This window comes from Otolemur garnettii, unplaced genomic scaffold, assembly GCF_000181295.1.
Source record: "Otolemur garnettii isolate 467f Iridium unplaced genomic scaffold, OtoGar3 scaffold00251, whole genome shotgun sequence".
Classification (NCBI taxonomy): domain Eukaryota; kingdom Metazoa; phylum Chordata; class Mammalia; order Primates; family Galagidae; genus Otolemur; species Otolemur garnettii.
In genome coordinates this window covers 1,467,776-1,481,577 of record NW_003852646.1, presented here as the reverse complement: position 1 = coordinate 1,481,577, position 13,802 = coordinate 1,467,776, and the positions used below count along the sequence as shown (strand labels likewise).

Here is a 13,802-nt window from a genome sequence, read left to right as displayed (position 1 = left end):
GGATATCGTTTCTCAGGACTTAATCAGTTCCGGCCAGAGGCTAGGGAGAAGGAGGCCCCAAAGATTTCTGCTTCAGAAGCCGAGGGCAGGAGGAAAAGTCAGCCCAGCAGGAGGAGGTATTAAGCAGGAGGGAAGAAGGGAGCTTTGGAGGACACACATCCCAGGCTCCAGCCTCCCCCCAGCCCACATTCAGTGCCCTGCCTCGTCAGGGCTTGGAGCCTGAGCCAGCAGGCCGCCGTGCCTCCCCCACCTGGGGCCACACAGGCAGCCCGCACCTTTGCATAGATGCAGGATACTGAGCACACACACACGAGCACTCACTCAAGAGCCGGGCCAGGGCCACTGGCCAGTGTGGTCGCAGGGCCTGTCCAGCGAGCTGTTTCTTCCACTGTCAAGAAGAAAAGCCCATCAGAAGCCCCAGAGAACCCCCAAAAGAGAAAACCCTCCACACTGTGTGCTAGGGGCCCCTGGAGAGCCACACAGGCAGATCTGGGGCCAGCAGGAGTAGAGGGCAGCAGCCAGGCCCACTCGCCCCCTGCACAGGCCTTGGGCCCAACCACAGCCCACCCTTGCCCAGGTGGCTTCTCCAGCAGCAGGGACAGACTAGACTAGGGCCCCTGCCCTTCCCATGTCCACCAAATACAAGACACAACAGGAAGGCCACAAATGCAAGACATGGACGACAGGAGCAGAGGGGCTACAAAGCTTGACTAAATTCCAGTGGTGAAAAATATATAGATTTTATGTTGTCAAATATAGTTCATACATTTATTTTCTCAGCAAAGCTTGGACTATTTCTAAGGAGACACTATGCAGCTCCATGAGTACACGGCACAAGAGGCTGGGTCCGTGGTCAGTCCCGGCTTGGCTTTGGATTGGTTTTGTCCACTGTCCCCCTCCGTGCTGTGAGCCCAGTGTCCTGTGGGGGCAGCCCCAGCCAGGCCCCAGGCATTTGGGTTTGGTTTGGCTGGGGTTGAGGGCGCTTCACAAAGGATGGCTGGTCTGAGGCCCCAACCGAGGTGGGGGGAGCTTTGGAGGCACAAAGCACGAGGCAGAGGGGCCTCTTGCCCCCGTGGCTGGGCTGGGCGCCCACTTCCAGTGCATGCAGGTGCCCTGGACTGAAGGGCACAGAGCAGAAGGGCAGAGCCCAGGAGTCAGGCAATGGCTGCTAGAGCATTGGGGATGAGGGCAAGCGACCTTGGCAGAGAACCAGAGTGGCCCTTAGACCAGAGGGCTGAATAAGATACAGGGTCCCACCAAACCCCCTAAAGGATATAACCTCTGAAGAGTGGGTGGGATGGCCAGATGCGTATAGCCCCTACAGAGGAAGAGAAGTGAGTTTACTTTGTAAAACAGTATTGTAATAAAAATGTCAGCAGCTTTGCTGGGGGGCACAGATGTGGTCCGAGGGAAAGAGTAGGGGACAGTGAGCCTTCCCAGGGTGACTGGCTTTGGGCTAGGAGCGGGGAGGCTGCAGGGTACCTGCCCGCCGTGCCACACCCCTGCCTGGGAAGCATATCCCAGGGCACCCTGCTTTGGCCTGGAAGAACATCATGGCTTCAATACCCTGTCTGGGGATTCTCCTGTCAGAATTCCCCACCCTCCTCTGGAGGCAGATAGGTCTAAGATGTAGGAACTCTCATCCCAGAAAGCAAGTGGCCACCTCACGGGAACCCCTGAGATGGCTGAGAACCAAGCTCCAAATGAACATAGTGCAAAGCAGAAGTTGGGCCTGAGGCCCCCAGAGAAATTTAGGGCAAGCAGGGGCAGTCATGGCCTGTGGCTTTTCCCACAAGCTGAGGATTCCTGGGTCCTCTTCCGCCTCCCAGACTGCAGATGAGACAGGAGATGGCCTGACCTCAGAAAGCTGGAGCCTTCTGGGTTCCCTACCCCTGCCTTCTCCTTAAGTGGTGGGGCTCAGGGAAGCAGTCCCCAGTACTGAGCTTGCCGAGCTTAGCTCTCTCATGGAAAGAACGACCTGACACACCCAGCAGTGCCAAGAGGAAGTGGATTACAAGGACAGCTTGGGATGAACAGACAGACACAGAACCCACACTGCCCTCTGCCACCTCATGCCCCAGCGCTGTCTTTCCTCCAGCCTGCAGCCTTGACTGTGGTTCTGAATCTCAAGGTGGGAGCAGTCTGGGGAGGCTGGAGCTCCAGCCCAGGCGCAGTGGTCCAGACCCTGCTCTGAGTCGTGGGGTCAGTGATCTGAACTTTGGGCCATAGCTGCCTCCGGCTGAGGAGATAATACTGGCCCAGAAGCCTGGGCTGAGGGCAAGGTAGCTAAGAAGAGAAGGCATGGGGTGAGCAGGGCCCTGGACAGGATAGCGGGGCTCTGGTAGGCAGGGCAAGGCAAGCCCAGCTTCCCCAGATGAACACAGCTAGAGACTTCCTGAGCTGGGGCCAGGTGAACAGAGGGACTAGGCTGGGGGACCCTCACCTTCTCTTCTCTGTGGTTTGTCCAGTTGGCATACCACCTGCCTTTGGTCTCCCTTCTCTCTGAAGTTTTGGAATGCCTTTCCTCAACCCCTACTCCTGCCCTGACACTGTTAAACATCCTGAAAAAACAAAAACAAAAACAAAACACAAACAAACAGTTCCACACCCAAAACTAAATAAGATGATACTCCATGGGGACAGATGACGGGAGAACAGCATCCCTACAATCAGTGGTCAGGCCACAGGAGCTGCTGCCTGGGGGGCCTCCTCAGAGCTGGGAGCTGCCACCTGCTGAGCTCGGGCCAGCCTGGCTCAGCGAGCGGCAGCTGATCCTGCGGATGGAGTGCAAGGCCACGGTGCAGCAGCCCCGCAGCAGGGAGCTGATGTTGTAGATGGGCTGGCCCTGGCGCCGCTGTGAGCGACAAAGCCAGGCCACCGTGGGCACAGCTGGCACCACCACGGCCAGCAGATCCACAATATAGTGGCGGCTCCAGTAGCTCTTGGGCTCCTTCTCAGCTGCAGCTGCCTCTTCCTCCTCCTCCAAGGGGCACACCACACTCACAGACTGCCCAGAGTTGGGGTTGGCACCAGGCTGCTGTGGGGTGGGTCCGTGGGTTATGGGCTCCGGGGCATCAAGCTCATCACCCACTGTCACCACCACGGCTGAGTTGGGGTCTCTGGGTCCGGAAGGGTGAGGGTCTGGCTCTGGGTGTCTGTCCCCTGACTCAGGGACTGTCCCATAGACCTGGGCCTGGGTCACTTTCTCCAGGATGGTGTCCAGGTCAGGCTGGTACTGCACAAAGTCTGTCTGGATGGCCCGCTCCTGCATGCAGCTGGCCTGCACCCCAGCCTCCATGCCACACAGGAGCTTCTCATAGGTGTTGCTGGCGGGAAAGCGGGGGCCTGGGCCAAAGGAGCTGTGCAGTGAGACCTCCTCAGGGCCACAGTCCACCCCTGATGACAGCAGGCTGCTAGCCTCCAGTGCATCCGTCCTGCTCAGTGTGTCATCAGCTGCCACATAGCCACTGTCAGCCCCATCCTCAGCAGATGAATTGGTGGGGTCACCGGGCTGGCGGTCACCGCAGACAGCTGGGTCACTCAGCTTGGTATAGGTGGAACTTCGGGTGAGGGATCGGGCGGGAGACCCACCAGCCGACTCCCCAGTGCCGTCCTCCTTGGCTATGCCATTCTGGGCCACCTCCATGCTGTGCAGCAGCGTCTCCAGCTTCTTGTTCTGGATGTTGATATCCACAAAGTACTTCTGCAGCCCCTTGTCCTTGTCAATCAGGTTGTTCTTGACAGTGTCAATGACCTGCTTGAGCTGCTTGATCTCTTTGCGGGCCTCCTTCAAGGCCAGCTGGGCCTCCACACGGTGGCACTCCTCCTCAATCCAATCCTCCTGCATGCGTGACAGCTGCGTCTTCAGGTCATCGATCTCAGTGTCCCTGCGGGCAGAGGAGAGACACACAGGCTCACAGCCTGCCCGGTCTGTCACCATCACCAAGGACAGTGTCTTCGAGGATGAAGGGCCCTGTGCTCCTGCTCAGAGCTGAAAACAGAACAAAGGACTAACACCTTGTTTCCCTTCCTTTTCATTCCACAGGGAGAAGCAAATGTGGGTGGGGAGAGGGACCCAGGGTTCAAGGCAGGAGATGCCCTCACCTGAGAGGAAGGAAAAAATGTCAATAGGAGATACAGCCCATATTCCCACCCACTAGAAGCTGAATTGCAGATGATTCTCAGTGTTTAAATCCTTCATCTAGAGTAGAGACCACAAAGTATACATTTATAAAAGAAGTTGCCATAAAAACTTAATAAAATCTTAACATAAAGAAAACAAAAACTAGCTGGGCACAGTGGCTCATGCCTGTAATCCCAGCACTGTGGGAGGCTGAGGAGGGAGAATTGCTTGAGCTCAGGAGTTCAGGATTCACCTGAGTAAGAATGAGACCCCAACGCATGAAAAAAAAATGGAAAAACCCAGCTGGGCACTGGCGGTGAGCGCATGTAACCCTAGTGGCTTCTGGAGGCTGAGGCAGCAGGGTGCTCACAGCCCGAGTCTGAGGTTGCAGTGACCTACAACGCCACTGTACTCTGCTTAAGAGCATAGGGTGGGACTCTGTCTTGACAAAAAAAAAAAAAAAAAAAGATAGATAGAAAATCTCTGCCCTGTAGAAAGGAATGTGGCCTCCTACCAAAGCAAGCTGTGAAAATTTTTTTTTTTTAGTCGAGACAGAGTCTCACTTTATTGCCCTTGGTAGAGTGCTGTGACGTCACAGCTCACAGCAACCTTCAACTTTTGGGCTTAAGCGATTCTCTTGCCTCAGCCTCCCGAGTAGCTGGGACTACAGGCAAGCTGTGAAAATTTTAAATGAAGGGACATTTGGGGAAAGACCTCTATGGAGAGGGTAGTGGACTTCTTTGTTTTTCTGAGACAAGTGACCATCTTGTCTCCGATGTTTGGGGGGAGCTGGTAATTTTATATCATTCCCCTCAAGTGAAGGGATGGGAAGTGGTAGATAAAGCAGAGCAGGCTGGCTCTCTTATCTGTGCTAGAAGTTTCTTCTTTGTGTCTACCATAAAGAGGAAAGGCTGAAAAGATGGATGAGAAAGGTACAGAGTTATCCCCCAAAGAAGGGGCAAGCTCCAGGCAAACAGGGTGATCACAAGACTCTTGTTCAGAAATGCTCAGGCTTTTTCAAATCCCTGCCTCACAGATGAATCCATGGGGTACAGGAGAGGGAAGGAGATAAGTTAGAAAAACATCCCATCAAGTCTATACGTAAAACCAGAGGCAGGCTGAATGCGGCAGACTAAAAATAGTGAGAAAAGAAGAAAATCATTCACGAGACTTAACATCTTCTCCTGGGCATTCTTTCTCCAGCACACTTCCTAGTGATAGGGCCCGCTGGCAGTCTCTCAGCCAAAAGCCTATATCCATGGAAATTCAATCTACAAATGGCATGGCTAACTCTTTGGGGTGTATGAGCCTAGGAGAGTGAGCACCCTACATGGTTTTCAAAGTCAGATTTCTTCATGCAGGAAATGGGCCTGGGAATCTCATTCCTCTATATGCTGAAGGGACTAAGACTACTGAGGGGCTACAGTGGGCACAAAATCAGCAAGGGTGTCACCTGGAAGGGGAAGGAAGCAGTGCCAGACGGAAGTGCTCACAGTGGCAATAACAGACATGGGAATAGGAAGGGGGAATGTTTTCTACTTGTCCCGCCTCAGGGTGGGGGCTCACTCTGGGGTAACCCTCCTGGCCTCTCATGCCCACTCCTTGCTCATGCCTTGCTCTGGGAGGCAGAATGAGTTTGAAAGAAGGAACTGGGCCACTCAGCTCCGTTCTCCCTGGCTCCCTCTCCTTGGAACCAGCCAGTTCCCAGAGAGCTGTAGTTTCCAGCTCTGCCTACACCTCAGTAAGATGCAGGGCATCACATCTGAACTGAGTCCTGAAGGGAAGCAAGATGGGGACAGGGCATCACAGGTAGCAGAGACGCAAGATAAGGAAACACAGAGGTGTAAAAGCACGTGGCGTCTTTGAGGAGTAGGAGGCAGATCACGATAGGCAGTATAGGTATGAAACCCAATACACAGAGCACGAGAGGTGTGATAGCGCAGCATGTAAGGAGCTGCCACAGGATCCTGTGGGAGCCATGGGCAGGGAGTGTGCAGGGAGTTGAGATTTGGGCACACCCATGACAGCATCCTGCTCAAACCACAGGGCTCAAACCTCAGTCTGCTCTGAGCCACAGGGCTGGCCCTGGAAGGAAGCTGGGAGATGGACCATCTGTTCCCCATGGACGTTCATGCAAAGGGCCAAGCAGAACCCTGGCATCATTAGGAAGATGAGGGGAAGCAAAAATAGCAATCCCAGCTCTATGACGAGGTCATTGAATGCCACCTGTACCCTCCTGCAGCTTGAAAAGCATAGCAAGTCCAAACTGGATTGGCTCCTTGGCAGAGCTCTGATCAAGAATGATATGGTCATGGATGCATACTTTATGATCCCATTTATACGCAATGTCCAGAGCAGACAAATCTATACAGACAGAAAAATGAGTGATTTCTAGGAAATGCGGTGGATGAAAAGAAATGGGGCAGTGATTGTGCTAATGGAGATGGGGTTTTTTTTTTTGAGGTGATATAAATGTTTAATAGGGGCCATACATGGTGGCTTACACTTATAATCTCAGAATTTTGGGAGGCCTGGCTGGGGAAGTAGAGGCTGGGAGGGACAGGATTGAGTGCCCTTGTAGTCTTGAGAAGGAGCTCAGATGGGCCTATGGGGCCCATGGGAGCCTGGTAAAGGTTTCTCATGATCTTACATCAGCTGAAAGTAGGAAGTAGATGAGGAGGATGACTTCTGAACTGGGGGGAAGAGTTCCCTGGAGACTCACTCAGGAGGAAGCGCGGGAGGGATAAAGGGTTGTTTTTCCCAGTGCTCCAATTCCCCAGATAGACAGCAGCTAGGGATAAAAAGAGGGTAACAGGGGCTGCCAGGCTGAAGCTGAAGAGACAGAACAGACTCTCACAAGAGAAAACACTCCCTGCCTGTCCCCCAACAGCCACCTGGAGCAATCAAAGTAAGAAGCTGGGACGAGGTGTCTGCAAATGGGCTCAGATAAGGCTTTCCTGGGAAGGCAGGGACAGGAGATGCTGGGAGGCCCTGAGCCACTCCTCCTTCCCCAAAGAACTCCAGGCCCTGGTTCCTGTGAGTGTGGAGTTGGCAGGTTGTCCCCAAGGATGTCCTGGTCACCCGCTCACCGGTCTTGGAGCCGGTCCTGCGTGTCCTTCAGCCGGGCCCTCAGGTGCCGGATGCAAACTTCCTTCTGCTGCAGTGGAGTCAGGTACTGTTCCGGGGTGGGGGGCTTGATGCCATGGTTGTCGCTGCATAGCATGTACTTCATGGAACGTCTGCAAGGGGATGCCATCATCAGGGAGGAACAGGTCAGGCAAGGCACAGATGCTGGGCCTCCAGGGAACAAGGGCAGGCCAGCCTAACCATCTTTGTCCCCTGACCATGAGACACTTCCAAACCAGGACACCTGCACAGGTTCTGTGTGGGCATGAGAACACCCAGCCTTCTGGAAGATGAGTTTTAGTAAAGTTCCTGTGATTGAGGACCAGTATCAGGGTAGAGGGCTCAGGGTTCCTCTAGTTAGAGTGGGGAGACATACCAGAGCATGTGTGTGAGCCATGCCAAACACTTGAGCAGTTCTGTCAATCCTTATAGCTGCCCTGGCAGTAGGGACTGTCTTTATCTTTCAGAGGGAGCTGCTGGCCCCATAGACAGTCCCAGCCATGTCCCTAGAACCCAGTCTCCTAACCCAGAGAATGAGTTTTAAGGCAAGAAGCTGGGGTCAGAGGGGTGGAGTCAGGTCTGCATGGTGGACAAGGACTCACCACTGCAGAGGAGGAAACGTCTCCCAGAGTGGAGGGAGAGTCCTCACAGCTTGGGCACAAGGAAAGCAGGCATGTGTGTGTGGGAGTGGTCTCTTCACACACTCCTACCTTCTCCTCCCCACGCCTATGCACACGTGAATATGCACATGTACATACACTAAGCGTGCACATCTGAGTATGTTGATTCCCATTCCTTTTGCACCTGCACACCCACACATGTGGGGGCACTCCTGTGCCTGCACATCCCCACCATCCTGCTACATTCATGGGCATTCGCATATCCTAGGACACCAGCCCAGGCACAGGTGCACATGTTCACAAGTCCGTCACCTGGGGACACACATGAAGACCTACTACTAGCTCTGGGCATGGACTTGTCGATAGCAGAACCCTGAGGGGTCAGCAGGCTAGATGTGCACCGCTCCCAGCACAGGGTGGCACCAGTGTTGGACATGTGTGGCATCCTAGCCCCGTCAGTGCAAAGGAGGAGAAATTTCCACCCAGAGGGCTGTCAGTGCCAGTCAGGGAGGCAGGGCCAAGCCTTTCTCAAGGAAAAGGAACACCACAATTCTGACCAGGCGGCACTTCTACAACAGACTGCCTCTACTCACAGCTTCCTCACTCTGGTTGTTCTGCTATAAAGAAACCTTCCTGAGTCTTGGCTTAAACCAGCCTGGCTTCTTCTTCCACAACTAGAGACCTAAGCCTTGCTGACATTCAACTCTGGTCCTTCAGAGGATGGGGACCCTTAGGCTTAAGGGAGGGGCAATAATCACTTATGGGCCTGGAAAAGACAGGCCACGATGAGGCCCATTTGCTGAAGCAGCCAAGGTGGAGGTGGTTTTTAAAGTTTGGTGGAAACTGTCTAATGTTGACTGAGGAAAAAGTATCTGTAAATGGTAAACTGTTGAAGAGAAAGGGGTAATAGAAGTGGAAAGAAGGAAAGGAGAACTTGTTTTCTTTTATGTACTCATCTTGTGGTCTCTAAGTTTAACTCAGACAGGCCTGTTTTCTGCCCAGCAAGGGGCAAAGGAGTAGCATAGTTATAGAGTTTGGGGTTCCCCCTCTGGTCTAAGAAATCTCTCTCCATATGAGAAGCCAGCCACACAGGTCACCCTGAAGCTCACACACTAGTCCTGCACTCATCCTCCTACAAGAACTTTGGCTAGAGGGGCACAGATCTGTGATGAGTAAAGTGATGCCTAAGGGTGGAGTGGGTGGTGGTAGTGGAGGAACCAAGATTAGTCAAACTAGTAGGAATCAGAAAGGATTAGAGAGGAAATAACTATTTAAAATTTTTCCATTTGCTTTCATGAATATTTTTTTCCAATATAACATTTAACATTCATATACTTTTAGTCACTAATTCTATCTTTAAAAATATATACATATATACACACACACACATCCAGAAGGTGTGCCAAAAAATGTATACTCATTTTAAGAAAGAAAAAAAATTGTATTGAAATTGTAATACTCAATAATATCAATGATGATTGTGATCTTGTATATTGTATCTTATATTTCTTGTAATTTCAGAAGTCAAACATGACTTATGTATTAAAATTCTATTAATACAGTTTCTTCCTTTCTTAATATGTGTATACATTTTTAATTCAAGAAGAAAAATATGCTTTAATGCAGGTCCCTCAGTTGTTCCTACTTTGGAAAGCCTGGCTGTTTGCATTGAGGCCCTGACTGAGGCTCCACCACTCAGTTAAGGGCAGCAACTCTCGTGGTGGGCAAAGGAAGACCCTCATGTAGAAGGGGTTCTGAGTCTTGGGGCTGAGATTGCCCTTATGGACTAGTTATGAGATATGTTATAAAAATATGTTACAGGTTCAGCACCTGTAGCTCAGTGAGTAGGGCGCCAGCCACATATACTGGGGCTGGCGGGGCCCGGGCCTGCTAAACAACAGTGACAACTGCAACCAAAAATAGCCAGTCATTGTGGCAAGCACCTGTAGTCCCAGCTACTTGGGAGGCTGAGGCAAGATAGTCACTTAAGCCCAAGAGTTTGAGGTTGCTGTGAGCTGTGATGCTACGGCACTCTACCTAAGACAACATAGTGAGAGTCAGTCTCTAAAAAAAAAAAAAAAAAAAGTATATATATATATATATATATGTTACTAATGAAAAAAATGTTAAAATCTCTAATTATATACACATCACTTTATGTCCCCCAGGCTCTGGGTGGGTGATGGACAGGAATGTTGGGGCATGGGTTCTGCTCACAAGTGTTACCCATCATGCGTGTTATGGTAGAAGACTCTGAGAACTGCTGGTTCAGTAGCTTCAGACATCATGTCATACACATGACATCCTCTCCACTGGAAAAGGCAAGACAAGCCTTCTCAGGAGGTGCCCCAGCCATGGGAGCTGCAGGCTGGACATCTCCTGGCCTTCTCTGGCACATAACCATTTCATCAGACCAGAGCACTCACAAGGGCAGCTATCAATTGTCAGCCATCTAGGATGTGTGGACAGTATGCAGATATCAGCTTGCTGAAGCCCCTGAATTAGCAGCTCCACTTTATAGATAAGGACATGGAGACTCAGAGATTGGAAGTGGCTGAATCCAAAACCCACACTCCCCAGTCTCCCACAACTATCTCAGTGGTGGGGAAACAGAAATGAGGGCTGCCATGGCAGTTCTCACTTCCTGATCTTCAAGGACCTGTCGCCTGCCTCTCCAGGCTGACCCTGCTTTGGGAGTCTTGGTCACCACGATTTGGCATCTGCTGCACTTGTAATGCACTTCACCTCCTTCCAAACTAGCTCCACGTGGGCTGCTCTCCAAGTGTACCCCTGAGAAGCACAAGAAGGTAGGCATGGCTAGATGCCTCCTAAGACCATCTTGTCTTCTTTACAGAACCCCCATTTTGTTTGGGATGGCACTGTACTGGGAAAACACTAACTCTGCACTAACTGGCCCTGCAGCTAGAGTTAGCCACGTGACCAGTTCCAGCCAGCAAGGTGTTGGCAGAATTTCCTACTTCCTAGGTTCTCAGAAAAAACAACCCTTGAGGGAAGAGTTTTTGGTCCTTTCTTTTTCTTTCTTCTTTTTTTTTTTTTTTTTTTTTTTTTTTGAGAGTCTCAAGCTGTCACCCTGGGTAGAGTGCCATGTCGCCACAGCTCACAGCAACCTCAAACTCTTGGGCTTAAGTGATTCTCTTGCCTCAGCCTCTGAAGTAGCTGGGACTACAGGCGCCCGCCACAAGGCCTGGCTATTTTGTTGTTGTTGTTGCAGTTGTCGTTGTTTGGCAGGCCCTGGCTGGGCTCAAACCCGTCAGCTTCAGTGTATGTGGCCAGTGCCCTACCCACTGAGGTACAGGCGCTGCCAGTTTTTGGTCCTTTCTATGTTGCTCCTTCCTGGATGGCTGAGCTGATGCCTGGAAGTATAAGAGCCATCTTGTGATGACAAGGACAAAAGCTGCACCCAAAGGATGGTACAACAGAAAGAGAGGAGGCAGGGTTCTTGACACGTTAGGGAGCTGCTTACCTCTAGCTCCTTGTTCTGAAAGCATCACTGCCAGTTTGATTAAACCACTGTTACGGCTGAGTACAGCTTGGCATCATCCTATCCATGTCATAGCCAGGGGCTGACTCTCAGAGAGGAGAAGTTGCATAGCCAGTGAGTGTGCTGGGGTCAGAGATGGTCAGAACACCATGCAGTTCTTCTGTGTGCCTCACCCCAGGGTCACCAGGCTCCTAGCCAGCACAGCCACAGGAGGGAAGGGGCTGATTACCTTGGCGTGGGGCTGCTGTCACTCCCCTTGCAGGAGCCTGAGTTGCTGCTACTGCTGAGGGAAGAGGTGCCGTAGGCATCCCGCATGCTCACAGGTGGAGAGGTGCGCCTGGAGGCAGGAAGAAGAGGCAGGTGCTCGTTCTGGCTGGTGGGCAGCTGCGGACACTGGGTGAACACTGCCAGGCCGCTGCGGCCCAAAGGGCCCCCACTTCGGGGTCACCGCCGGGGAGAGAAGCAGGGAGAGAGGGGGAAGCACAGACGGGGGTGACAGAACAGACAGTGGAAATCAAGATGGAAAACCAGAATGAGGCTGGTCCTCCTGGCTTCCCAGGGAAAAGAACAGAAGCTGGGCAGGACCGCAGGCCAAGGGTGGGGGCCCATCTGCCTTTACGAAGGGTCCTCAACTTCCAGGATCTCCAAACCCAGGGAAGAAGAACTCTGGAAGGACTCAGAAAGGTGGAGAAGAATGGGGCATACAGAAGGCTCACAAGAATGAAAATCAGGGGAGGCCAAGTGAGCTTGAGTAGACAACTGTACAACTTCCCTCCAGCAATTGTGCATATCAAACAATACGGATGAGACTGAGTACTGGTAGGAATGTAGTGGTTTACCCCTTCAGAGAACTTTCTTATCCACTATGTCATTCGAACCCATAAATAGCTCCAGATTTCCTCAAAGACACACTGCAAGTTAGTGGCAGGTAGAGACAGGAATACCCACTCCTCCCACCCTCTGAAGCCAAGGATCTGGGCAAGGGGGAAACTTACCTGCGGGATCCAGCAGAGGCCCTTTTACTCCCGGGCAGGGACATGGCCATGAGGCTGCGGGTCCGGGTAAGGGGCGGGATGGGCGGTGTCCCCGGGGCTGAGGAGAGAGGGCGGTTTGGGGGTGCCGTGGGGAAGGCCGGGCCGGGCCATGTCATCCTTTCGCTGGGGCCGCTGCCTGGCATGGCTTTTCCTCTCACCCTTCGGCAGGACACCCCAGGACCTGGTGAGGGCCTAGCAGGCCACAGCTGCCTCCACCAATGAATTGAATGGGGCTGGTGCACAGGTTCCCACCTCCCAACTTAAAGTCACAATTGTCAGATCCTCAAAGGCGGTGAGAAATTATCAGTCCAACCCAGTGTCCTCCAGATGAGTGAGTGCACCCCAGGGAGAGTGAGGGCCTGGTCTGAGGTATGGAGGCTGCAAAGGCAAGGTCTCCTGCACACTGGCCAGCACTGAGTCTTCTACTCTACGAGCCAGGCCTGCTTCTTCCCCAGGTCCCTGACATTGAGACTCCCACCCCCTTGCTGTCCAGTCCTCCCTCCTTGGTGGGGGCTGTAGGCTGGAGGACTCCTGGAGCAGGACCAGGAACCCCAAATTAGGATGGGCTGGTCTCGCCGACCATCACCTTCCCAGTTGGCGCGTGGTTCGGGGCTTCCCGTCTATATGGGAGACAAGACAGACCAACATACCAGCACACGTATAAAAAGACATATGGATACACACAAACATAAAAAGGTACCATGCCCCTGCCATCCCAAGACGTGCCACGTAGGTCTCAGCGAATGTGCTCAGGCAGCTTGCCCATGCCGCCAAGCCCTCCCGCACCCGTCTGTGCAAACATGCATGCTGATCTTGGCATATCCCAGGAACTTAGAGCACAAGCTCAAAGCAGATGAGTAGCAGATGAGTAGGAGCAGAAGCCCTCGCGGGGAGAAGGGTCCCAGTGGGTAGAGAAACCCTCTGGCTAAGTGGGCAAGTGGACTCAAGCCCTCTGGCTCCCACCTGGGAGTCCTTGGGCCACTTTCTTGGAGGCATGGACCCCAAGGGCAACCTATTGGTGTTTTATGAGGGGAGAGGCCCCATACTGACTGGATTTTGGCTGTTGTAATGAGGGGACTATGCTGGACAACACCCCAGAGCTTCTGGAGTTTGAGGGAGAGGGGCCCGGGTTCTTTGCAGCCAATGTACTGGTCCTGTGCCAGTTCCAGAGACCTCAGTTCCCTCCTTTCATGCTAACAGCAGGGACTGAGGACAAAAGATTGGCTATAGGAGACTAGGCTGAGGATGTCATGCCCTGGACCTCCCTTCATGCTGGGAAAGAAGTGCTCACCGAGCCCCACTCCACACCAGCCCCGTGCCAAGCACTTTACGTACATTACGCCATTGACTCCTTCCAATAGCCCTATGAGGAAGTGCTGTGATTAGTCCCCTTTTAC

The 13,802-nt window shown here is 52.7% G+C and overlaps 1 protein-coding gene across 1 annotated transcript; it reads right to left on the bottom strand.

Moving 5' to 3' along the window:
* Positions 1 to 2,710: 2,710 nt before the first annotated feature.
* On the bottom strand, positions 2,711 to 12,548 carry SNPH (syntaphilin). Its single transcript, XM_012813237.2, has 4 exons — positions 12,367 to 12,548; positions 11,601 to 11,708; positions 7,213 to 7,362; positions 2,711 to 3,887 (listed from the first exon to the last, which is right to left on the bottom strand). Exons 1-4 carry the CDS (start codon positions 12,546 to 12,548, stop codon positions 2,711 to 2,713), a joined length of 1,617 nt encoding a protein of 538 aa, XP_012668691.1.
* Between the last annotated feature and the right edge of the window lie 1,254 nt (positions 12,549 to 13,802).